This window comes from Eschrichtius robustus, chromosome 2, assembly GCF_028021215.1.
Source record: "Eschrichtius robustus isolate mEscRob2 chromosome 2, mEscRob2.pri, whole genome shotgun sequence".
In the NCBI taxonomy this organism is placed as follows: Eukaryota; Metazoa; Chordata; class Mammalia; order Artiodactyla; family Eschrichtiidae; genus Eschrichtius; species Eschrichtius robustus.
In genome coordinates, this window is record NC_090825.1 from 40,306,929 (window position 1) to 40,331,508 (window position 24,580).

A 24,580-nucleotide genomic window follows, 5' to 3' on the forward strand; every position below is an offset into this window, starting at 1 on the left:
TTTTCATAGATATGCAGTACCGTATCACACTAGATTCTCTAAGACAGATATCACGGAGTTTTTTCTCTGGAACTCAAGAGAGGAAGATTCAAAGAAACATCACAGTTCGAGAATCAGAATGCACTAAGCATTCCTTCTACATGTTGGCAAGTAAATCATATATAATAGCTGCCTTGTTCCAAATCAAAAATAAAATATAGATGTCTTATTTCAAGTCAGTCAATCTTACTTTTATTTCAAAGTGCAAATCATGAATTAAACTTTGTTCACTTTTGTCAGAAAATCACAGGTCTGATTTTCTAATTTCCAAATACATTTCATAAAACTATCTTTCATCTTCCCTGTGTATGCTATCAAATATCCATATATTATGGAACAGTAAAAGGCACAGTACACCAGTTGATAGAGACCTTGTATTTCATTCATTCATTTCATTCATTAATTCATTCATTCATTCTTTCAACTTGAAAGCATCGTTGAACTTTTGTGGGCCTTGTCCATCAGAAGTGCTTAAATGCCCTGAGGGGAAACTGTTGGTCCATATGCATTCCAGGGTCTGTTCTTATCCACTGAACTATGTGTTTCACCCTTTGACTTTAGATTAAAGGAAAAAGATCCGGTATTTTCTATCATCTGTAGACTTTGTGCTACCTGTTCCTGTTTTGGTGGATGAGGGAGCCTTGGAAAGCAAATGATTAACCTCTAGAGATGGCTGATAAGCCAGTTTGAACCATTTTAAATGTATTTTACTGGTTCACTGTATATGTGGGACAGGAGTTTCTTAAACATTTTCTTAAAATGTACATGAAACTAAAGAAGAAGAAAAGCAGAATGGATGTACTGAGAAAACACTGATTTTGTTAACGGAGATTGAGACTTAGAGACTTGAACATGATCTTGGAATTTTAAATGAAATAGGCCTATTTGCCCCACCTCTGACTTATTTCTATATTCTTGATGTATTCATCTTCCATATTTTGAAAATATTGTAGTCAGGGGCAGGAAAGTGACAGAAGACATGTATGCTGGTGTGCCATGTTTACTCTTCCTCAGTGATTTTCAAGTCAATGTTCCCCATGACATATGTCAAAATAAGCTTATTTGGTCAACATTGAAGTCAATTTATGATTAGAAAAATAAAAATGGAGGGTTTTTTAAATTTGTTTCATCAGAATTGAACATTTAGGGGTTAGAACTTGGATAAGATTTGAAAAGTCATGAAACCAGATTTGGCAGTGCCTCCAACCTGCTAAAAAAATCACTGTAGTATATGTTTCTCCAAAAATTTAGTATCTAGCTATATCTAGGCACTGGGATTAAAAGGAATGCACTAGTTTCAAAATTTCCAAAATTCTTCTGGATTTTAATGGATATTTTAACATTTGTTCTGGAGTCAGCCAGAATGGAATTTGTATCCCAGCTTCCTCACTTTCTGAGTAATTTTGACAAAGTGGTTTAGTCTCTTAGAGGCTCAGTTTTCTATCTGTAAAATAAAGACTGTAATTAGTATGCATCTTGGAGGATTGTTGAAATAATTCTCAATAATGTATATAAATCTCATAATTCTGGACATGTCATGAATGATGGCTGCCACTGATGATAGTATAAACAATGTTGATCACATCCATGTTATTTTCATATCATTTCACATATAAAATTCTTACAACTCAAGGTATATATTATATTAATGAAATGCAACTCAATTTAAAGAAGGGTTGCTCTCTTGAAGTTGAAAGACTTTCCTATAAGTATTACACAGTGATTTTTAGCTCGAGGTCTCAAGAGAAAGCATATTATTATGTAAGTAGCTTTGAGGGGTACATCCTGACATGGCCAAGTACGACCTATCCATCATTCCAGCAGGCCTATCTGAGAAGCTGGACGTGAGTCAACTGGTCGCAATAGGAAGCCTCTGCGTTTGTTCTAGCAGCGTCCCTTGTTAAGGCAGAAGAGCGGTCTCTCTCCAGTGAAGCAAAAGCCTGATCAGGTCATATGTCAGATCAGGTACACAAGAATGTCCAGTGAGCCTGGCCCACAGGGCAGAAGAAGGAAGCCATGACAAAGTCAGAACATCCAATAAATATGATGCCGATAACATATTTTATATTTTTACCTCTAGGACAAGCATGACTTTCGGGACTCTGTGAGAATAACTTTGGATTTTAATCTTACCGATCCAGAAAATGGGCCCGTTCTTGATGATTCTCTACCAAATTCAGTACATGAATATGTAAGTCAGATTTTTTTAAATTCAGAATACCTATTTGTGGATATATTGGGGGAAAAAAACTGAAACACATAAACAGATGTACACACAGAAGCCTAAATCAATTATATTATTAAAAAACAAAAAGAATTAGACTCTTCTAGACTTTTCCCAATTCTTCTAACTTCCTACTGTTGGAGTTTAAGGGAACTTATAAATGACACCTATTTTTATCACTCCTAATTTAGGACCAATCGAAAGAAAGACATGGGTTGGCCAATTGGAACTCCCCTTTATTACTAATGAACACTGGGTTGCAGGGCATGGTTTGGGTATAATGGGTGTCCTCCTACGGAGCCAGGCGTAGACCACAGGTAACCAAATAGGTCATCAGCAGTGCTCAGCAACCTCAGGCCAGCAATCTCAGGCCTTCCTGGGGCCCACCTTGTAAAACTTGCAGAATGGAAATGTAGATATATGCTTCCCATGGGCTCACCACCGGCCCAAGAGCAGAAGAGACAGGAAGGGACTGAGCTGTGTTCACCTAGTTTTTGCTTCCAAATTCAGAGTCTACTGTCCCACCCCTGAGAAAGAGTGAGTGAGTGGGTAAAAGGATGGGATCACAAGTGTGGCACCAATGGAGGGATCACTAGTGGTGGAGAATTAGCTTTCCCCTGCACCTATCTTCTGTTTTCCCTTCTCCCTTCCAAATATATTTATTGAGTGTCTTATATGTACCAGACAACAGAGCTTACAGTCTAACCTAGGAAATAGGTATTAGGTAGTAATTAAAGCACATGCTCTGGAGAACTTCCAGAGCTCAACGGGAACTTCTGCTAGACTGAAGTGTTAAGGGGTGCTCCCTGGAACTTATGACATTGCATTTGAGACCTAAAGCCTAGGAAGTGGAAGAGCAGTGGTCCAAGCAGAGGGATATGTGCAAAGGTTCTGAGGCATAAAAGGAACTAAACTAAAATCACTAGCACGGCTGAGGCTGAAGAGCAAGGGCGGAAGGTCATGTGGAATGAGGCAGGAGGCATGGGCAGGAGCCAGATCACCAGGACTTTGTGCCACTGCACAGGTTTTAAATGTTTTTGAGGAGACATGGAATGCCATTGATGGTTTTACTTGTTTCACTGATAGCTCTGGATTTTTTTTTTTTTTTAAAGATTACTTCAGCTGCGCAGTGGAGAATGATTGGAGGGAATCAAGAGTGGGTGTGGGAAACCAGTCAGGAAGCTGTTACTTTAGTCTAGGGAGGAAATAAGATGGGTTGGACTAGGAGTGGTGGTGGAAATGGAGAGGCAAGGAGAGCTGTGGGAAATATTTAGAACAGCCATAGATGGATGGATTGGTGATGGATTGGATAAGGGGAAGGGCTTAATGAAGAAGAGGAGTCAAGGCAAGCTCCCAGTTATGTGGCTTGCTCATTTTCTACCCTCTCGACTGAGGCTATTATGATCCTAAGTATTTGATTCTTTTAAATAGAAAGTCTCATAATCAGAGGTGAGTGTTACAGTGTTCTCTCATAACTTTGGATCGTAGAGTACTTGACTTATTTCTTTGAAACTGTTTTACTCTGGCAGACGAAAGCCACTGAAAAACATCTGTGAAAACTGTGCATTCCTTAAAGGAATGGAAGAATTTATAACCAAAAGTAAAGGTTATGATTTTCCCCTATCAATTACAGGAACAACTGTAAAAATTCCTTATGATTTCTGCAGTGAAATCTATTCTCTGTATGATTTTCTTCTTTTGGCAGTATGTCATTTCTTTTATGCAAGTTCATAGGTAATTTTCAATAATGCCTAGCTAAAGTTTGAAAAATGTTTTTCTGTGAATATTTCAGATTCCCTTTGCCAAAGATTGTGGAAACAAGGAAAAATGTATCTCGGACCTCGTCCTGGATGTCTCCACCACAGAAAAGGGCCAGCTTATTGTCAGGTCCCACAATGATAAGTTCAATGTTAGCCTCACAGTCAAAAATAAAGAGGACAGTGCCTATAACACCAGAACCATAGTGAATTATTCTCCAAATCTAATTTTTTCAGGAATTGAGGTAAACTTTTAGTTTTACATTTATTTATTCTTGTAATACTCACACGTTGAACCTACTTTTCATACTACTGAGGTAAATTTTTATTACATTGATTTTAGAATAGAAAGCATTTTGTACAAAATTAGTACTCACTGATCGTGAAAGGACCAAGATTTTTTTAAAAGCTTTTTTTGGATATATTTCTTTAGAGCTCTACGACTCTTCTTGGATTCAGTATGAGGAAAGGATCTCTGATATACCAAAACTTTATGCTTCACAGAAGCCTTATACCACTGAAATTGAGACTGAGTCAAGAAAAAAAATAAACATAACACTCAAAGTCAAAACAGTTTAACAGAAGGGCAGAGAAGGAGTAATAACACGTGTTGAACAATAAAAAAATTTACATGCAAAAAAATCGATACCATTCCCTACTTTTTCTATGCACAATCCTTACACTGGCAAGAGAGTTGTATTAAATGATTATGTCTCATTGTCATGACAGAAGGTTGTTTTGGTTTTTGTTTTGTTTTGTTTTTTTTGGCCATGCCACACAGCTTGCAGGATCTTACTTCCCTGACCAGTGATCGAACCCAGGCCCCTGGCAGAGGAAGTGCCGGGTCCTAACCACTGGACCACCAGGGAATTCCCCAGATGTTTTTTATTATTTTGGCAATAACATACAGCTGCATAAGATGCTCTATCAGGATTAATTAATACTTCCAAATTTGAACTTTGCTTTTAAATCTGATCTCTGAATGAATTCCCCTGAATTAAAATTCAGTATATATGAGTTAGTAATATATATAATTCATATTAAAAGCAAATACACTTATTATAAACAATATTAAACACTTTAATTGTCTAGTTTCTATAAATTCAGATTTTCACTGACATTTCTCTCCATTTATTAGGATATCACTTAGGGACATGATACTAAGATAGGCTTTAAAAATGTCCTATATTACTACCACCTATTTTATTTTATAATAATAAACATTTATTACTGATATGTACTATTCTAAGTTCTTTATAGTTTTTTTATTTTATTGAAGTATTGTTGATTTACAATATTGTGTTAATTTCTTCTGTACAGCAAAGTGACTCAGTTATACACATATATATACATATTCTTTTTCATATTCTTTTCCATTATAGTTTCTCACAGGATATTGAATACCCTGTGCTATACAGTTGGACCTTGTTTATCCATCCTATAGTACCACCTATTTTAGATTCAGGAAAGAATGTTAATTAAAAATCCAAATGTGCAAATTGATACTGGGAAAATATTACCACTGAATTCTTCTCAGAAAAGAGGACTATATTAAATATCATTGTATCTTCTTCAAATGACTTCATGGCCTTGGCAGAGAGGCAGAGCTATGAAATCAACAAGGCCTCTCTTCTCCTTCTATTAATAACAACAATAGTAATAATAATAATGGCAGTCTTTTCTTGAGTCATATTATGTGTCAGAAACTGTTCTACAAGTTCTACTTATTCATAGTTATTTAACTCTCATTAATTCCTTTGTACGTAGGTATTATTATACTACAGAGATTCTAAGATAAACCCCTTTTTTCACAATTTAACATTTCTGTAATTGCATCTTACAATTGCTATGTTAATTTAACAGGCAGCGTTATTGTTTCCTTCTTATTGGTATGTAAAATACTGGTGAGTCTCATACGCAAGGTCATTTTCAATTTGATGAGATAGAGTTCGACTAACCCCACTTGACAGAAAATCAGGCCCAGAGAAGTGAGGAGTCCCGACATGGATAAAGCTAACAGTGGTAGAGTCAGAGTTTAAATCCTGGTGTTTCCAGGTCAGAACTCAAGCTCTTACCCACTCCTCCAGTGACGACCATTCACTGTGGGCTTCCATGTGTCAGTCCAGTATGTGTGGGTTATTTTGTGCAGCCACCTATTCACCCTGTGAGGTAGATGCTGTTAGTACTCCCATTTTTCAGTGGAAGATCTAGACAGGCTGGTGTGATGCTCTTCATCCTACAGCCATCCTTAACCGAAGTGATGTTTTCACATTTCGATGGGCTGTGGGACAAGTGATCCCAGAATGCTGTGACTCTCACAACCATACTGAGAAACAAATCCTAGCAAAGCAGTCTAAGGCTCAGCTGGGAAAATTCTAGACCATCAAGCTCAAGTATTTCACCTGCGTGTCTGCTCTAATTCTGTTTACTTTCTCTTCCTAGGCTATCCAAAAAGACAGTTGTGAATCCAATCGTAATATCACATGTAAAGTTGGATATCCTTTCCTAAGAAGAGGAGAAATGGTAAGCAGATTATAGAAAATACATGTGGCAATTGGATATGAAAAATAACCTGCTCAAAGCCAAATATATAAATCCTTCTAGTGGTAGTTTAGGATGACATAGATGAACAAGATTGAATTCAAAATTGTGAGATCTTGAAATCAAAAGGCAATTGTGGCATGGGTCAAACTCAAACACCAGGACAAAATTAAGAATTTTTACTCTACAGCTTATATGATAAATGGAGCTCGGAAATTCTGGTATTAGTGTCACCGATGTAGTAGGCTTTTCTACTGTAGGAAAAAGAATCTTTCAAACCAGTTGGTTTAGAACTTTGTATAGAAACTCTACTTCCATTTCTCTTTTTTTAAAATAATAACCTCACTGAGATATAATTCACATACCACAAAATTCACTCATTTAAAGTTCAGTGGGTTTTAGTATATTCACCAAATTGTGAATTGTGTACCATCACCACAATGGATCCTAGAACATTTTCACACCCCGCAAAGATACCCTGTATGCATCACTAGTTACTGCTGTTTTTTTCCTCGATAACCCCTCCATCAATCCCAGGCAACCACTAATCTACTTTCTTTCTCTATGGATTTGCCTATTCTGACATTTCATATAAATGGAATTATACGATATGTGGTCTTTTGTGACGGGCTGACTGGCTTCTTTCACTTAGCATAATGTTTTCAGGGTTCATCTATTTATCAGTAATTCTTTTTTTTTAATTTCCAAACAATATTCCATTGTATGAATATATCAAATTTTATTTATTCATTTATCAATTGATGGACATTTGGGTTGTTTCCACTTTTTTGCTGCTATAAATAATATTTCTATGGACATTTGTGTATAGGTTTGGTATGGGCACATGTTTTCAATTCTCTTGGATATAAACCTAGGGGTGGAATTGCTGAGTTATATGGCAACTCATGTAACATTTTGGGGAACTGCAAAACTGTTTTCCAAAGTGGCTGTACCATTTTACATTCCTGCCGACAATGTATGAGGATTCCAATTTCTCCACAATGTTGCTACCTGTCTTTTTATTATAGCCATCCTGGTGGGTGTGAAGTAGTATCTCATTGATGTTTTGATTTGCATTTCCCTAATGGCTAATGAAGTTACATCTTTTCATGTGCTTATTGGCCACGTGTATTTTTTTTTTTTTTGAGTAATGTCTATTCAGATCCTTTACCTATTTTTTAATTGGGATATCTTTTTGATTATTCGGTTGTAAGAGATCTTTGTATAATCTACATGCAAGTCTCTTATCAGAAATGATTTGTAAATATTTTCTTCCATTCTGTAAGTTGTCTTTTCATTTTCTTGATGGTGTTCTTTGGAGCACAAAAGTGTTTACTTTGATGAAGTCCAATTTATTTATTTATTCTTTTGTCATTCATACTTTTGGTATCATATATAGGAAGACTTTGCCTAATCCAAAGTCACAGTTACTCCTGTTTTTTCCAAGAGCTTTACAGTTTTAGCCCTTATATTTAGATCTATGATCCATTTTGATGGACTTTTGTGTATGGTGTAATTAAAGAGTCCAACTTCATTCTTTGTGGATATTCCCACACCATTTATTGAAAAGACTATTCATTCCCCCATTGAATTGTCTTGGCACTCTTGTTGAAAATCAGTGGACCATAAACGCATGGGTTTATTTCTTGTATCTTTGTTGTATTTCATTGATCTATATGTCTATCTTCATGACAGTACGACGTTGTTTTGATTACCATAGCTTTGTTGTAAGTTTTGAAATCAGGAATTGTAAGTCTTCTAACTATGCTTTCGTTTTCAAAATTGTTTGGCTATTCCACATCCCTTGCATTTCCATTTGTATTTTAGAATCAGCTTGTCAGTTTCTGCAGAAAAAAAAAAAAGCCAGCTGGGAGTTTGATGGGTATTACATTGAATCTGTAGATCTATTTGGGGAGTGTTACCATCTTTTTTTTTTTTTTTTTTATGTGATGTTGAGCATCTTTTCATGTGCCTCTTGGCCATCTGTATGTCTTCCTTGGTGAAATGTCTATTTAGGTCTTCCGTCCATTTTTTAATTGGATTGTTTGTTTTTTTGATATTGAGCTCCATGAGCTGTTTGTATTTTTTGGAGATTAATCTTTTGTCTGTTGTCTCATTTGCAAATATTTTCTCCCATTCTGAGGGTTGCCTTTTTGTCTTGTTTATGGTTTCCTTTGCTGTGCAAAAACTTTTAAGTTTAATTAAGTCCCATTTGTTTATTTTTGTTTTTATTTCTGTTACTCTAGAAGGTGGGTCAAAAAAGATCTTGCTGTGGTTTATGTCAAAGAGTGTTTTACCTATGTTTTCCTCTAAAAGTTTTATACTGTCTGGTCTTATATTTAAGTCTTTAATCCATTTGGAGTTTATTTTTCTGTATGGTGTTAGGTAGTGTTCTAATTTCATTTTTTTACATGTAGCTGTCCAGTTTTCCCAGCACCACTTATTGAAGAGGCTGTCTTTTCTCCATTGTATGTTCTTGCCTCCTTTGTCGTAAATTAGGTGCCCAAATGTGCATGGGTTTATCTCTGGGCTTTCTATCCTGTACCATTTACCTATATTTCTGTTTTTGTGCCAGTACCATACTGTCTTGATTACTGTAGCTTTGTGGTATAGTTTGAAGTTGGGGAGCCTGATTCCTCCAACTCTGTTTTTCTTTCTCAAGATTGCTTTGGCTACTTGGGGTCTTCCATGTTTCCATATGAATTATAAGATTTTTTGTTCTAATTCTGTGATGAATGCCATTGGTAGTTTGATAGGGATTGCATTGAATCTGTAGATTGCTTTGGGTAGTATAATCATTTTCACAATATTGATTCTTCCGATCCAAGATCACGGTATATTTCTTCATCTGTTTATGTCATCTTTGATTTCTTTCATCAGTGTCTTATAGTTTTCTGAGTAGAGGTCTTTTGCCTCCTTAGGCAGCTTTATTCCTAGGTATTTTATTCTTTTTGTTGCAATGGTAAATGGGAGTATTTCCTTAATTTCTCTTTCTGATTTTTCATTGTTGGTGTATAGGAATGTCAGATATTTCTGTGCATTAATTTTGGATCCTGCAACCTTACCAAATTCATTGATTAGCTCTAGTAGTTTTCTGGTGGCATCTTTAGGATTTTCTATGTATAGTATCATGTCATCGGCAAATAGTGACAGTTTTACTTCTTCTTTTCCAACTTGTATTCCTTTTATTTCTTTTTCTTCTCTGTTTGCCGTGGCTAGGACTTCCAAAACTATGTTGAATAATAGTGGTGAGAGTGGACATCCTTGGCATGTTCCTGATCTTAGAGGAAATGCTTTCAGTTTTTCACCATTGAGAATGATGTTTTCTGTGGGTTTGTCATATATGGCCTTTATCATGTTGAGGTAGGTTCCCTCTATGCCCACTTTCTGTAGAGTTTTTATCATAAATGGGTGTTGAATTTTGTCAAAATCTTTCTCTGCATCTATTGAGATGATCATATGGTTTTTATTCTTCAATTTGTTAACATGGTGTATCACATTGATTGATTTGTGTATATTGAAGAATCCTTGCATCCCTGGGATAAATCCCACTTGATCATGGTGTATGATCCTTTTAAGTGCTGTTGGGTCCTGTTTGCTAGTATTTTGTTCAAGATTTTTGCATCTATGTTCATCAGTGATATTGGTCTATAATTTTCTTTTTTTTTTAATAATTATCTTTTTTTGGTTTTGGTATCAGGGTGATGGTGGCTTTGTAGAATGAATTTGGGAGTGTTTCTCCCTCTGCAATTTTTTGGAAGAGTTTGAGAAAGATCAGTGTTAGCCCTTCTCTAAATGTTTGATAGAATTCACCTGTGAAGCCGTCTGGTCCTGGGCTTTTGTTTGTTGGAAGATTTTTAATTACAGTTTCAATTTCATCCCTTGTGATAAGTCTGTTTATATTTTCTAATTCTTCCTGGTTCAGTCTTGGAAAATTGTAACTTTTCAAGAATTCGTCCATTTCTTCGTGGTGGTCCATTTTGTTGGCATATAGTTGTTTGTAGTAGTCTCTTATAATCCTTTTTATTTCTGCAGTGTCAGTTGTGATTTCTCCTTTTTCATTTCTAATTTTATTGATTTGCATCCTCTCCCTTTTTTTCTTGATAAGTCTGGCTAAGGGTTTATCAATTTTGTTTATCTTCTCAAAGAACCAGCTTTTAGTTTTATTGATCTTTGCTATTGTTTTCTTCATTTCTATTTCATTTATTTCTGCTCTGATCTTTATGATTTCTTTCCTTCTACTGACTTTGGGTTTTCTTTGTTCTTCTTTCTCTAGTTGTTTTAAGTGTAGGGTTAGATTGTTTATTTGAGTTTTTTTTTGTTTCTTGAGGTGAGATTGAATTGCTATAAACTCCCTCTTAGAACTGCTTTGGCTGTGTCGCATAGGTTTTGGGTTGTCGTGTTTTCATTGTCATTTGTTTCTATGTATTTTTTTATTTCTTCTTTGATTTCTTCAGTGACCTCTTGGTTATTTAGAGGCACACTGTTTAGCCTCCATGTATTTGTGTTTTTTACAGTTTTTTTCCTGTAATTGATTTCCAATCTCATAGCGTTGTGGTCAGAAAAGATGCTTGATATGATTTCAATTTTCTTAAATTTTCCGAGGCTTGATTTGTGACCCAAGATGTGGTCTATCCTGGAGAATATTCCATGTGCACTTGAGAAGAAAGTGTATTCTGCCACTTTTGGGTGGAATGTTCTATAAATATCAATTAGATCTATCTGGTCTACTGTGTCATTTAAAGCTTGTGTTTCCTTATTTATTTTCTGTTTGGATGATCTGTCCATTGGTGTAAGTGGGGTGTTAAAGTCCCCTACTATTATTGTGTTACTGTCAATTTCTCCTTTCATGGTTGTTAGCATTTGCCTTATGTATTGAGGTGCTCCTATGTTGGGTGCATAAACATTTACAATTGTTATATCCTTTTCTTGGATTGATCCTTTGATCATTATGTAGTGTCCCTCCTTATCTCTTGTAACAGTCTTTATTTTAAAGTCTATTTTATCTGGTATGAGTATCTCTACTCCAGCTTTCTTTTGATTTCCATTTGCATGAAATATCTTTTTCCATCCTTTCACTTTCAATCTGTAAGTTTCCCTAGGTCTGAAGTGGGTCTCTTGTAGACAGCATATATATGGGTCTGGTTTCTGTATCCATTCAGCCAGTCTGTGTGTTTTGGTTGAGGCATTTAATCCATTTACATTCAAGGTTATTATTGATATATATGTTCCTATTACCATTTTCTTAATTGTTTTGGGTTTGTCTTTGTGGGTCTTTTTCTTCACTTGTGTTTCCCACTTAGAGAAGTTTCTTTAGCATTTGTTGTAAAGCCGGTTTGGTGGTGCTGAATTCTCTTAGCTTTGTTTGTCTGAAAAGCTTTTGACTTCTCCATCGAAACTGAATGAGGTCCTTGCTGGGTAGAGTAATCTTGGTTGTAGGTTTTTCTCTTTCATCACTTTAAGTATATCCTGCCACTCCCTTCTGGCCTGCAGAGTTTCCACTGAAAAATCAGCTGATAACCTTATGGGGATTCCTTTGTACATTATTTTTTGTTTTTCCCTTGCTGCTTTTAACATTTTTTCTTTGAATTTAATTTTTGTTAGTTTGATTAATATGTATCTTGGTGTGTTTTTCCTAGGATTTATCCTGTATGGGATTCTCTGTGCTTCCTGGACTTGGGTGACTATTTCCTTTCCCACGTTAGGGAAGTTTTAAACTATAAGCTCTTCAAATATTTTCTCAGACCCTTTCTTTTTCTCTTCTTCTTCTGGGACCCCTAAAATTCGAATGTTGGTGTGTTTAGTGTTGTCCCAGAGGTCTCTAAGATTGTCTTCAATTCTTTTCATTCTTTTTTCTTTACTCTGCTCCTCAGCAGTTATTTCCACCATTTTGTCTTCCAGCTCACTTATTCATTCTTCTGCCTCTGTTATTCTGTTATTGATTCCTTCTAGTGTATTTTTCATTTCAGTTATTGTGTTGTTCATCTCTGCTTGTTCTTTAGTTCTTCTAGATCTTTGTTAAACATTTCTTGTATTTTCTCAATCCGTGCTTCCATTCTATTTCTGAGATTCTAGATCATCTTTACTATCATTACTCTGAATTATTTTTCAGGTGGATTGCCTATTTCCTCTTCATTTATTTGGTCTTGTAGGTTTTTACCTTGCTCCTTCATCTGCGACATATTTTTTTGCCATCTCTTTTTTTTTTTTTAGTGGGATTGTGTTCCTGTTTTACTGGTTGTTTGGCCTGAGGCTTCCAACACTGGAATTTGTAAGCTATTGGATAGAGATGGGTCTTGGTGTTGAGATGAGGAACTCTGTGAGACCTCACTCCAATGAATATTCCCTGGGGTTTGAGGTTCTCTGTTAGTCCAGTGGTTCGGACTCGGAGCTCCCACCGCAGGAGCTTCCGCCTGACCCCAGGCTCCCGAATCAAAATCCCGCAAGCCGCATGGGGTGGCAAAAAAAAAAAAAAACAGAGAGAACAATAACAAAATAAAAAGTAAAATTAGACTAGGAAAGTAACAGGTATGTTAGAAAGAATGTAAAAATAAAAATATAGATGAATCAACAACTGGAAGGTACATCAGTACCACAATAGTAAACAAGAGGAGGAGGGAAAAGACAAAAAAAAAGAGCTGGGGGGGAAGGCCTTGGCTGTGGAAAGCAGGGCCTAAGCAGGGGCGAGGTTTGGGCGGTGGGCGGGGCCAATTCTCAGGACCCACAGGGCTGGAAAAGGCCCTGGGGGCTGTGGGAGGTGGGGCTTAGGCTCAAGGAACAGAAGGGGCCCAGGTGTGCCCCCCCAGCCATGGTCTCAGAGGGCAGGGACCTCACCTGGGAGCCCAGTAGGCTTCCCGGGCCCCTACCATCTTAAAAATATTAAGTCTTCTGACCCATGAGCATGGGATGTCTTTCCATTTATTTAGATCTCCTTTAATTACCTTCAAAACTGTTTTGTAGTTTTCAGAATACAAGTTTGCATCTCCTTTGTTAAATATATTTCTAAATATTTTATTCCTTTTGATGCTGTTTTAATGGAAATCTTCTTTTAATTCATTTTCAGATTGTTTATTGCTAATGCATAGAGATACAATTTTTTTTTTCATACTGATCTTTTACCCTGCAATCTTGCTGGAATTATTTATTAGTTCTAATAGTTTTTTTAGAGGATTCCTTAGGATATTCTATATATAAGATCATGCCATCTGCAAATAGAGGCATCCTTTCCAATCCAATGCCTTCTATTCCTTTTTCTTACCTAATTGCCCTGCCTAGAACCATACTAATTGAATAGAAGAGAGAAGAGTTCTTTCATCTCTTTTTAAAGAAATATTTATGGGCTTCCCTGGTGGCACAGTGGTTGAGAATCCACCTGCTAGTGCAGGGGACATGGGTTCCATCCCTGGTCTGGGAAGATCCCACATGCCGAGGAGCAAATAAGCCTGTGCGCCACAACTACTGAGCCTATACTCTAGAGCCTGTGAGCCACAGCTACTGAACCCACGTGCCACAGCTACTGAACCCGCGTGCCGCAACTACTAAAGCCCGCGCACCTAGAGCCCGTGCTCCGCAACAAGAGAAGCCACCACAATGAGAAGCCCACGCACTGCAATGAAGAGTAGCCCCCGCTTGCCGCAACTAGAGAGAGCCCATGCACAGCAACGAAGACCCAACACAGCCAAAAATAAATTAATTAAATAAATAAATTTAAAAATAAAATAAAAAATAAAGAAATATTTGTTTCCATGAACAGCAGAGAATAATTATCTCATTTAATGATAAACATGGTATTTGCATGTATTTTCAGTGAAGGTTGCTTTTCAATATGAATATTTGCTCCTTATTCACTATTGAGTTAAGGAGGGAAATCTTTAATTAATCAAAATGATTAAAATAAGAAGGTATTTTATTTACTTGACATAGACTTAAACAAAAAAAGAGAAATACTATCCCAATATTTATTTCAACTTTCTTAGATTATAATATTTTTATAAGACTTCAAAATAGATCCCTGACATCTTTAACACACATCCTAAAAAGTTGACAAACATTGGTTTGGACATCTGGAAATGGCAGGTGTCTATCTATAGTGAAATCCTTAATGACAAATTATCTATAATGAAATCTTTTAGCTCTTCTTTTTGCAAATGAGAATTCAAAACGGCCTTTCCCCTTAACACATGTGGCATGGTTACTAGTGATTTAGGATACCAACCACAAATCATAATAATTATCATTAAATTCAATAAATATTTTCTATGTCCATTTTAGCTTATAGAACTAACTAGATGTACCAATTTACTTTCGGAACCCCATCATAAAGTCTGTTTCTTGACTATCTCAAATGAAATATACTGTGAATTTGCATTCCTTCCGTATAAATCTATAAAATACACATCACTTCTGAAAAAAAAAACACTCCTAATTCCTCTAATTTGACATGGAAATAAGGAATGTCAACTCATGTCTACTCCTTCCTTTGACCACTTCAATTAACCTTGGAATTATCTCTATTTCCTAAAGAATAATGATATACCCTCTGTTATATCCCAATCATTGGAGACATTAATTGAAATCTTAATAATTTCTTTTTTTTTTAAATTTATTTATTTATTTTATTTATGGCTGTGTTGAGTCTTCGTTTCTGTGCGAGGGCTTTCTCTAGTTGTGGCAAGCGGGGGCCACTCTTCATTGCGGTGCGCGGGCCTTTCACTATCGCGGCCTCTCTTGTTGCGGAGCACAGGCTCCAGACGCGCAGGCTCAGTAATTGTGGCTCACGGGCCCAGTTGCTCCGCGGCATGTGGGATCTTCCCAGACCAGGGCTCGAACCCGTGTCCCCTGCATTGGCAGGCAGATTCTCAACCACCGCGCCACCAGGGAAGCCCCTTAATAATTTCTTAACCATCTCTTCCTTTCTTTAGCAATTCTTTGGTGCTTAGGGCAAAAGCTTTACTCAGAGTGTTTCATTGTCATCAGTAGAGAGATGGAAAGATAACGTGCAAGTAATTTTTACATGGGCTTTACACTTAGAATATATTTTTAGATTTGCAGTGTAAGCATTTCAGAATCAGGTCAATATGCATAGGCAGCTTCTTCAGCCCCGCTTCTCTGTTAGTCTCTTCCTTCCATCTGAAGACTCATCGGGAATGCCAAGACAAATGCCCAGGCCAGTCAGAGGGCTAAGGACAGTCAGGGAAAAAGGAGCTCACTGAGAGACTCTGGCAATTTGACCCACCCAATAAAGCTTCTACTGGAATTGTGATTACTATTTCAAAGCAAGAAGAAAACTATAGAGCTTCAGATTCTTAGAAGAACTGTTTTTCTAAAAACTAACTCAGAAAAATATGTGGGAGAAGAAAATTCCACACATTAGAGTGTACGACCATGCAAATGTCAAGATCCCTGAATTCTAGTCACCCCTTCTATAAATGGTGCCTAAATTGAATAAAAGAGCTTTAAGTATCAAATCTTGTCCAGTCACAAAGATAAAATTTTAGGTAGCGTTTATTAATTGTACATTTTGAACTATCAATTTTGCTGGCCCAAATTCCAAAATACCTCAGTTAGCACATTATTGGGTTTGTAAGCGTTATTATGAGGCCTCTTGGACTAGAATTCTGCTGATGACATATTTCTTCAACGAGTAATCTAGTTTTTGTTCTGCCTGTTGGTGTTTATAAAGAGCCATGAATTACATAATTCATGTGCTCAGGCATAGTTTCTCAAAAGTAAGTTACTCCCTGTATTTGAGTGTCAGTAAAACAAAAACACTTAGCAGCTTTTCTTGGATATTGTTTTAATTCTGCAATTTATAAACAAAACTCACTGCTTTTTTAAGTTATGATTCTTATAGTTTACTTTAAATAGCCAAGCCTTTTATTTTGTTTTATATTGTTTTTGCTATTCCTTAAAGGTCCACAACTTTTTTATACTATCAAATCAATGGAATTCAGTATGTGTTCCCCTATTTTATAATGGATAGATATAGATGGTTGCTGGTACTTGAAGTTTCCATTTTAAAGAGGCTTTAATTATGACCATTTCATAATAACATTGTTTATGATTGTGATCTGGTAGACAATGGTAATATGATAAAATATCATTTATATAATTTAATGTTTTAATCAAAGCAAACATTCTACTTCTTTATCTGTTACTAAAGATATTTTTATTTTATAGGTAACATTCAAAATATTATTTCAGTTTAACTCATCTTATCTCATGGAAAATGTGATCATTCATTTAAGTACAACAAGGTTGGTTCCTATGTGTGCATGAGTGTATGTGTATGCATGCATATAATTTCTTTCATGTATTTAAAATATTTTGTTTTATAGACTGACTAGAACTTCTTACAGCTTTTATGGGATCAGTAGAAGGCAGTGAACCCCTTTGCTTCACAAAAACATCCTTATGAATAATCAGCAAAATAAAGAAATTTTCATTTAATAGACATAATACACCTAACTGGATTAAATCATTGATTCTATGAGCTATAAAACATGTTGTAATCACACGTCACTTATATCTGCCAAGTTGCATTTAAATCTGTTTAAAATTTTACAGGCTTTTCTGATTTAAAAACTTTTACTGACTGCCCATCAAGGTCACCTGAATCATTAGAGGGACTTAAAGTTTTATGATACCCTTTTGTAGTTTAATAAATTTTATTCAAATCAGTCAAAGCTTCTGAAATGGCATAGAATACACAAACTAAAAATAACAAAAGTCTAATAAGGAAATTGAAATAGTGCTTACCTTTCTTCTAAGTATAACTATCCACTGGACCATAAGCAACTTGAGATAAACTTTTATCATTTGTTATTTTATTCCCCAGTAAAAAAAAAAATCTAATAATCACTAAATAAATGTAGAGTGAGAATGAATGAATTAGTGAGTGGTGAATAAGTGAGAAAATGAATTAACAGATTAGTTACTTCTGTATGCTCAATTCAGTTCAATTCAACAAATATTTATTTGAGATCTATTATGGACAAAATATTGAATTTGTCACGTAGGGAATATAAAATTAAATAAGGGCATGAACCTCTTCATGGGGTGAATATTACAGTAGGGGACTGAGACTAGTATTTGAATTATTATAATACAGGATAGAACAAGGAAAATTCATTAGAGAAATATAAGCCACGTGTCAGAGACTTCGTGGAGGGTGAAATTACATCTGCTTGGCAATGAGAATCCAAGAAAGCTTTATCAAGGAGGTTATAATTGAGAAGGACCTTAAAGGGTGGGTAGCAATTCAGAGAGGTTGGTCGGTAGTTAGATGGAACATTTCAGGCAAAATTTACAGCTTGAGCAAAAACTCAAAGGTAGACCACTAGATCTATTTGGGGGAATATTGGCTGATCCGTTTTAGTGCAAATATAGAGAATACATAAAGGAGTAATGGAAGATAAACACGGAGTGTACATCTTACCATGTTACAGTAAGTGTACATCTTACCATGTTACAGTAAGTATTGAATTTCAAAATGAGGCATCTTTTCTTAGTTGAACAGGCCACGAGGATCCAGAGAAGTTTTTGAGGGGTGAAGTCATAAATACAGAGCTGTTTCTTTGGAATATTAACTTAGCTGCAGTGTGGAACGGGACCGTTCACAGCAAAAGCCCAATCACACATACATCTATAACCCAGGGCAGGGAGCTGCCTTCACTGCCCCATCACGCATACCAAGCCACTAATACACTTGGGAATCAGCAGAGCCATTAATGGGTACTCTTTGCCCATTCTGTGAGACAAAGTGCTAGGTGCTTAGTCACTTGGTAGAGAGGTGTGTGTGATAATAATAATGAAATCTAATATTTATTGAGTATTTCCTATGTCCTAGGCACAATGTTAAGTATTTTACACTTGGTACTCACCATTTATTACTATTTAATGGTAAACCCCCCATTTTATAGATGAAGAAACCAAGGCACAGAGAGATTAAATAACTTTCCCGAAGTGTGTCTATGTCCAAGAGCAATCTCATGCACTCTGGCCCCAGAGCCAGTGTTGGTTACTATTATATTATTTGGACGTACTCTTCTTTAAGACAGAAGAGTATGAGATACGTGTGTGTATATGTACGTATAAAATATATGCATGCATTTACATAATATATAATTGAAACGATAACTAAAATCAGGGGAATAAGTAAGTGCTCAACAAATAATACAATCATCAAGTACAAGGTATAGAAAGACTATTAAACACAAAAATTTTCAGATTTACTCTCAGCTGTGTGATCCTAGGCATGTCTCTTCACAAGGGCCTCATCTGTGATAAATAAGAATCACCTGTGTGATTTTTATTAAAAAACACAAATTCATGAGTCCTAACTCGGACCTACTAAATCCGTATTTTTCTAGGAGAGAAGCCCCAAAATCTGTGTATTTAACCATTGACCCAAGGATACTTATCATTATTCTCATAGAAGTTTGAGAAACCTCATACTAAATCAGTGTGGTTTTCAACCCTCGCTGCACTTCAGAATCACCTCGACAACTTTTAACAATACCTATCTCTGATCTCCCTCTCCACACTGAATTTTTTTTAAAAAAATCAAGGATCCCACACATGTGCATGTGCTTTATTTAGTTGCCAAAATAAGCTTCTCATTCAAATGCTTAGAAAGGTCTGTAAATAGTCAATGGTTTAATGATTTGTCCAACTGTGCTGTATGTTTTCTAGTGACAGTGAAGAGCCACCTGAAGCCCTTTTTGATAATGAAGTAAACGTTTCTATCCCTGTAAAATATGAAGTTGGACTACAGTTTTACAGGTAGGAGAACACCGCACTTTCATGTTGATGCTTCCTATAGCCCAGTGGATCTCAGCTTGTGGTCCCTGGCCAAGGGCATCAGAATCACCTGGGAGCTTGTTAGGCAGATTCTCTGCGCCACCCCAGACCTACTGAATCAGAAATTCTGGGGAGGAGGGGGGGGGTCAGAAATCTGTGTTAAACACTCCAGGTGATTCTGGTGCACTCTAAAAATTGAGAATCAGCATCCCAAATAATCTAAAGTGTGAGGTGCTAATGATACCGGATTGCATTAGCAGTCCCGTCTTAACTCCTAAATGCAAGGTGAAGACTCAGAAATCCTTCACAAAAGGCGATGTTCTTAGAGGTCAGCAACATATTTCTTGGCTCTTGTTTTCATTGTATGGGATCTGATTAGCCTGCCCATTCTGGACATTCAAGATTAAACTATTGCTCATTGACAAGAGCTACTTATTTCTCCCATTATTCATAAACCATCCTTTTTCCTAAGAACTTCTGATCTATCCAAACACCACTCATGTTGGCAAATTTGTGTACGCAGGACTCTAGGCTTTTGCTGCATAAATGTGCACAATGCACAAAAAGCACAAGAATCTGTGGCAAGTTTAGTCTAAGAGTCTTGTCATATTATTAATTTATTTTCTATGGCACTTGCCTTTTACTGATAACAGACAACAAAAATGAAAGGATTGTATGATATACATGTAGATTTTGCTTCCATTTCTTAGCCTTTAATTCTATTGGCTGTTTTCTATTTTTCTGCTTCCATTTCTCTTGGTACATTGACTTTTCCCAAGAATTTTTCATTTATTTAAACTAATAAATATTTCTTATTTGTCTTCTCTAAACTGAAGTACTGCTTTTAAATATGTTTATATTACATTTCATTCTACCAAGTTCATCCAAAGAACATGGAGAAGTTGTATGAAAAAGACTGAACTTTTAAATTTAGCAGTAAATATAGAACTTTAAATTGTGAAAAGGTAACACATTTTTTAAATCTATTTAAATTCAGCACTATTAAAAATACCAAGTTTTAGCCTGATTATTCACTAAATGTATATGATATTAGCAAATTACTGAAAACTTTTCACTTGGTAACAATGAAACTTTTACTTTAAAAACTGTACATATTTTAGCATCAGTAACTATGGAATTAAATTATAATCTTTCTCACCCTCCTCAAAGATTTAACTTTAGATTTCAGGGTAAAAGAATTTGCCTTTGATTTGAAATCTCTATAAGTACTTTTTGTGGGATTACCCGGTATAAAGAAAGAAAAAGAGTGAGGTCAAGTAAAAATTAAACTTTGTTGTGTTTTACTTTTCTTTTTCCAATTAATTCTTTTAAGCTCTGCAAGTGAATACCATATTTCAATTGCGGCCAACGAGACAGTCCCTGAAGTTATTAGTTCTACTGAGGACATTGGAAATGAAATTAATATCTTCTACTTGGTAAGAAATTACCTCTAAATTAGTGTTGTAAAAGAGTTATTTGTAAGTTTATAAGTTAAATAATAAAAGTATTAACAGACACATACAGACATGTTTGTTCAACAGTTAATCTCTATGTTCCAGCATATTTTTCTTTATAATTTCACTAATTTAAAATAATTTTATTTAAATTGATGATAATTATACTTTTAAGCTAAAGACTCAAGTCCCTAATTTCCTTATGACACAATTAATTATAATAAATTCCTAGAAAAAATAGGGAACCAAGTAGACACTACCTATAAACATGTAGACTTTATTTGCATTTTTTAGTATAACTGAGAAAAGCACTTTTTAAAAAATATCATGACTATTTCAGAAATTGATTATTTCAAATTGTCTTGGTAATAATTTCCCTACCCAACAAATAAATTTGTATCTTATTCTGCTCCTTGCTACCTTTCATATGTATTATACCATAACTTAGTGGTGTTCCTACTATTGCCTCCTTAAATGATATTTTCTATTACAACCTCTATTTTTATTTTTGAACTCTTCATAACAGACTTTTCCTAACCATTGTAATAAGTAATTATGGAGCTGAGCCAGGCTGTCATTTTAGGTACTGCCTACTTAAAGACACAGACTCAAGTTAATATTATGCAAGTAAAAGAGCATCCGATTCAAATAATGGATTTAAAACTGTATTCAGAAGTATGAAATAATGCAGCATTATTAGAGATGAAGATGGTCTCAATCTCTTTGGGAATTGGCAACGATGAAAAAAGGGAATTCTCTTACAAAGTGGAAATAAATGAATACTATCAAGAACATTTCATTGTTTTTATTTGTGCCCTTTGCTGAAATACCTATGACAACTTATACCCAGGAAGTTAGTATGAATGCCAATCACTCTACTACTGGGGTAAATTTTTGAAATGTAGGCTACCCAGTTTTTCAAGTCCCATTTGCTTTTCCTGGATTAGAGAATTCAGCAAACAACAAGGAAGAAAGGAAGGAAAGAAAAAAAGGAAGGAAAGAAGAAAGGGAGGAAGGGAGGGAAAGACTTTGAATGTTGTAGATCTTCATGAATTGTCACTTTTTAGGGTCCAGACTTGAAACAGGTACTCTCAAACTATTATAAATAATATTGATATAAAAAATATTGTTAAGAATATCCCTGAGCATAAATCTTTTGTATCTCTGATTATTTTGCCAGGGTAAAATCTAAAATTGGAGTAATGGAAATAAAAAAAAAAAAAAAGAACATTTTTTAGGTGAGACCCAGTAACTAACTCTACTGCTAGAAATTTCCCATAGGAAATTATTGGTGGTACAAACAGATTTATACCCGGAGATACTCTTTTTTTTAAAAAATTATTTATTTATTTATTTATTTATTTATTTATTTATTTATTTATGGCTGTGTTGGGTCTTCGTTTCTGTGCGAGGGCTTTGTCTAGTTGTGGCAAGTGGGGGCCACTCTTCATCACGGTGCGTGGGCCTCTCACTATCGCGGCCTCTCTTGTTGCAAAGCACAGGCTCCAGACGCGCAGGCTCAGTAGTTGTGGCTCACGGGCCCAGTAGCTCCGCGGCATGTGGAATCTTCCCAGACCAGGGCTCGAACCCGTGTCCCCTGCATTGGCAGGCAGATTCTCAACCACTGCGCCACCAGGGAAGCACCCCCGGAGATACTCTTAACAATGTTATTTATATTAGTTTAAAAATTAAAACCTGGGCATGGGGAGACAGCTATTATAATGGTTGAGGGGGCACATTTTGGAGTTGAAAAAGAAAAACCTAACTCTGCTCTTTACCAGTTCAGTGACCTTGGAAGTCTTTATTCTCATTCTAACCTTATTTCCTCATAGATAAAACAGGGGTAATAGAATCTACCTCATAGGGCTGTTAACAGGATTAAAGGGAATAATGCAAGTGAGAAAATTAGCACAGTGTCTGGAACAGTCAACAATAAATATTGATGTTGTGGTTGTCATTAAGCAGCTAATAAACATCATATTCTCAAAGAATCTCTAAATTTATGGGAAGATGCCATGACATAATAAATTTTACAAATGGGACACCAAATTTCATATTTTATATGATACAAATTTTATAAGATACATAATACGCAAATATAAAAGGTAATTTGTGCCCTAAAATGTTACCAATATAGAATTGTAGGAAACTTACTGTTTTCAATATTTTCCAATGTATCTATAATGAACATTGTTTTTAATCAGAAAGAATAAGTGTGCATTACAGAATACCCAATTTCTGACTAAATATCGAAAAACAATTGGAATTAGACTGGGAGGCCATGCCAGGCAAGCCCAGGGCATATTACAATAAGATAAGAGTCAGGGAGCATGGTTAAGAGACCAGGCACAGGTGGTCAGGAATCTCCAGAATTCCAGGATTAAGGGATGCATTTAATCTTCAGCAACCACAGAAAACAGCTCCAGATCTGAATAGCTCTCAGTCTAGAAGGCTCAGGTAGGGAGGTCAGTTGGACTTCCTGGCATCTGTCTCTGTAGATTAAGGTGCACCCTGCTGGCCTAAGAATTCAGTGCAGAAAGACCAAGGAGAAGGCTGAGGGCCTGGAGAAGAGGGGGTGGAGATTGCACCTGGTTGGCCCAGTTCAATGCACCTCTCCTAAGCAGGCGAGGACTTCTGGACAGTGAGTCCAGCTTCCTGCTGAACTTCATCCCGCCCAGACTTCCTCCCCTATGCACTTCATCGCCATTGGTGGCAGGATGTGATGTGAAGTGATAATTTTAGGTTACTGGATAAAAGAGATAGGGATTGAAATGAGAGTCAGTCTGACTCTCATCGGACTGGATTACCAACAGCCAGAGACACAACAACCCTAGCTGGGGACAGGACTGTGAAGGGAAGCAGATGGCTGTCTGGTTTGCCTGTACCGTAGTGGCAGATACCGTCTAGCTGGGGATGAGAAGTGACTTTGTGGGCTCAGAGAATTATAGCAAGCTGGCTTGAGGCAAACAAAAATATGCTCACCTGTTCTGAGTGAATCAGGTAAGTGTTCTCCCTCTTTTCCACCTCCAAAAAGACTGGTGTGTTGGAAAGTACAATGAGCATGGTAAATTGACACAAAAAAAATTAACTCATTTTGGGAAGATGAAGGACCAATATATGATTTTAGCCGATGCATATGACCACTGACCATGAAACATCTTTATTTTTTGCTTGTTTAATTATGCCAATTCTCTGTACAGTGCCATAAACCCTCTGCATTCATTTTGGCATTCAAAATATTTCATACCTTAATTCATCAATTAAGAACCAAAATCCTATGTAAGACAGAAAAACTGCTGTTGAAAGAGGAAGAAAGGATTACATTTCTTTTTTTCCCCTGTAGATTAGAAAAAGTGGGCATTTTCCAATGCCAGAACTCAAGCTGTCAATTTCATTCCCCAACATGACATCAGATGGTTTTCCTGTACTGTACTCAAATGGGTGGTCATCTTCTGAGGTAAGTCATGTGTGCCTCGGAGTTATGTCATTATGTTATCTTCTTCAATTTGTATCTAAAGCCTTTTATTCTCTGTGATAAATAGATTTTATCAAAGTAACATGGAGAGGCATTTAGAAAATTACACTACTACTACTACTAGTAATAATAATAATGACTTCCAGTAGTTATTTAGTAGAGGCATTAGTTCCTTACCGCTGCTGTGGTAACAAATTACCCAAAACAGCGTGGCTGAAAACAACAGAAATTTATTCTCTCACAGTTCTGAAGGCCAGAGTCTAAAATTAAGGTGTCAACAATGTTGGTT

The 24,580-nt window shown here is 36.1% G+C and overlaps 1 protein-coding gene across 1 annotated transcript in view; it reads left to right on the forward strand.

The window, feature by feature from the left end:
* The window catches only part of ITGA1 (integrin subunit alpha 1), a 172,499-nt gene that overhangs the window by 130,845 nt on the left and 17,074 nt on the right, over positions 1–24,580 (forward strand). The window contains exons 17-24 of the mRNA XM_068535329.1: positions 10–146; positions 2,120–2,230; positions 4,056–4,265; positions 6,463–6,543; positions 16,741–16,817; positions 19,255–19,344; positions 20,696–20,798; positions 24,160–24,273. Of these exons, the coding sequence (XP_068391430.1) occupies positions 10–146; positions 2,120–2,230; positions 4,056–4,265; positions 6,463–6,543; positions 16,741–16,817; positions 19,255–19,344; positions 20,696–20,798; positions 24,160–24,273 (923 nt within the window). The remainder of the gene's footprint in view (positions 1–9; positions 147–2,119; positions 2,231–4,055; positions 4,266–6,462; positions 6,544–16,740; positions 16,818–19,254; positions 19,345–20,695; positions 20,799–24,159; positions 24,274–24,580) is intronic.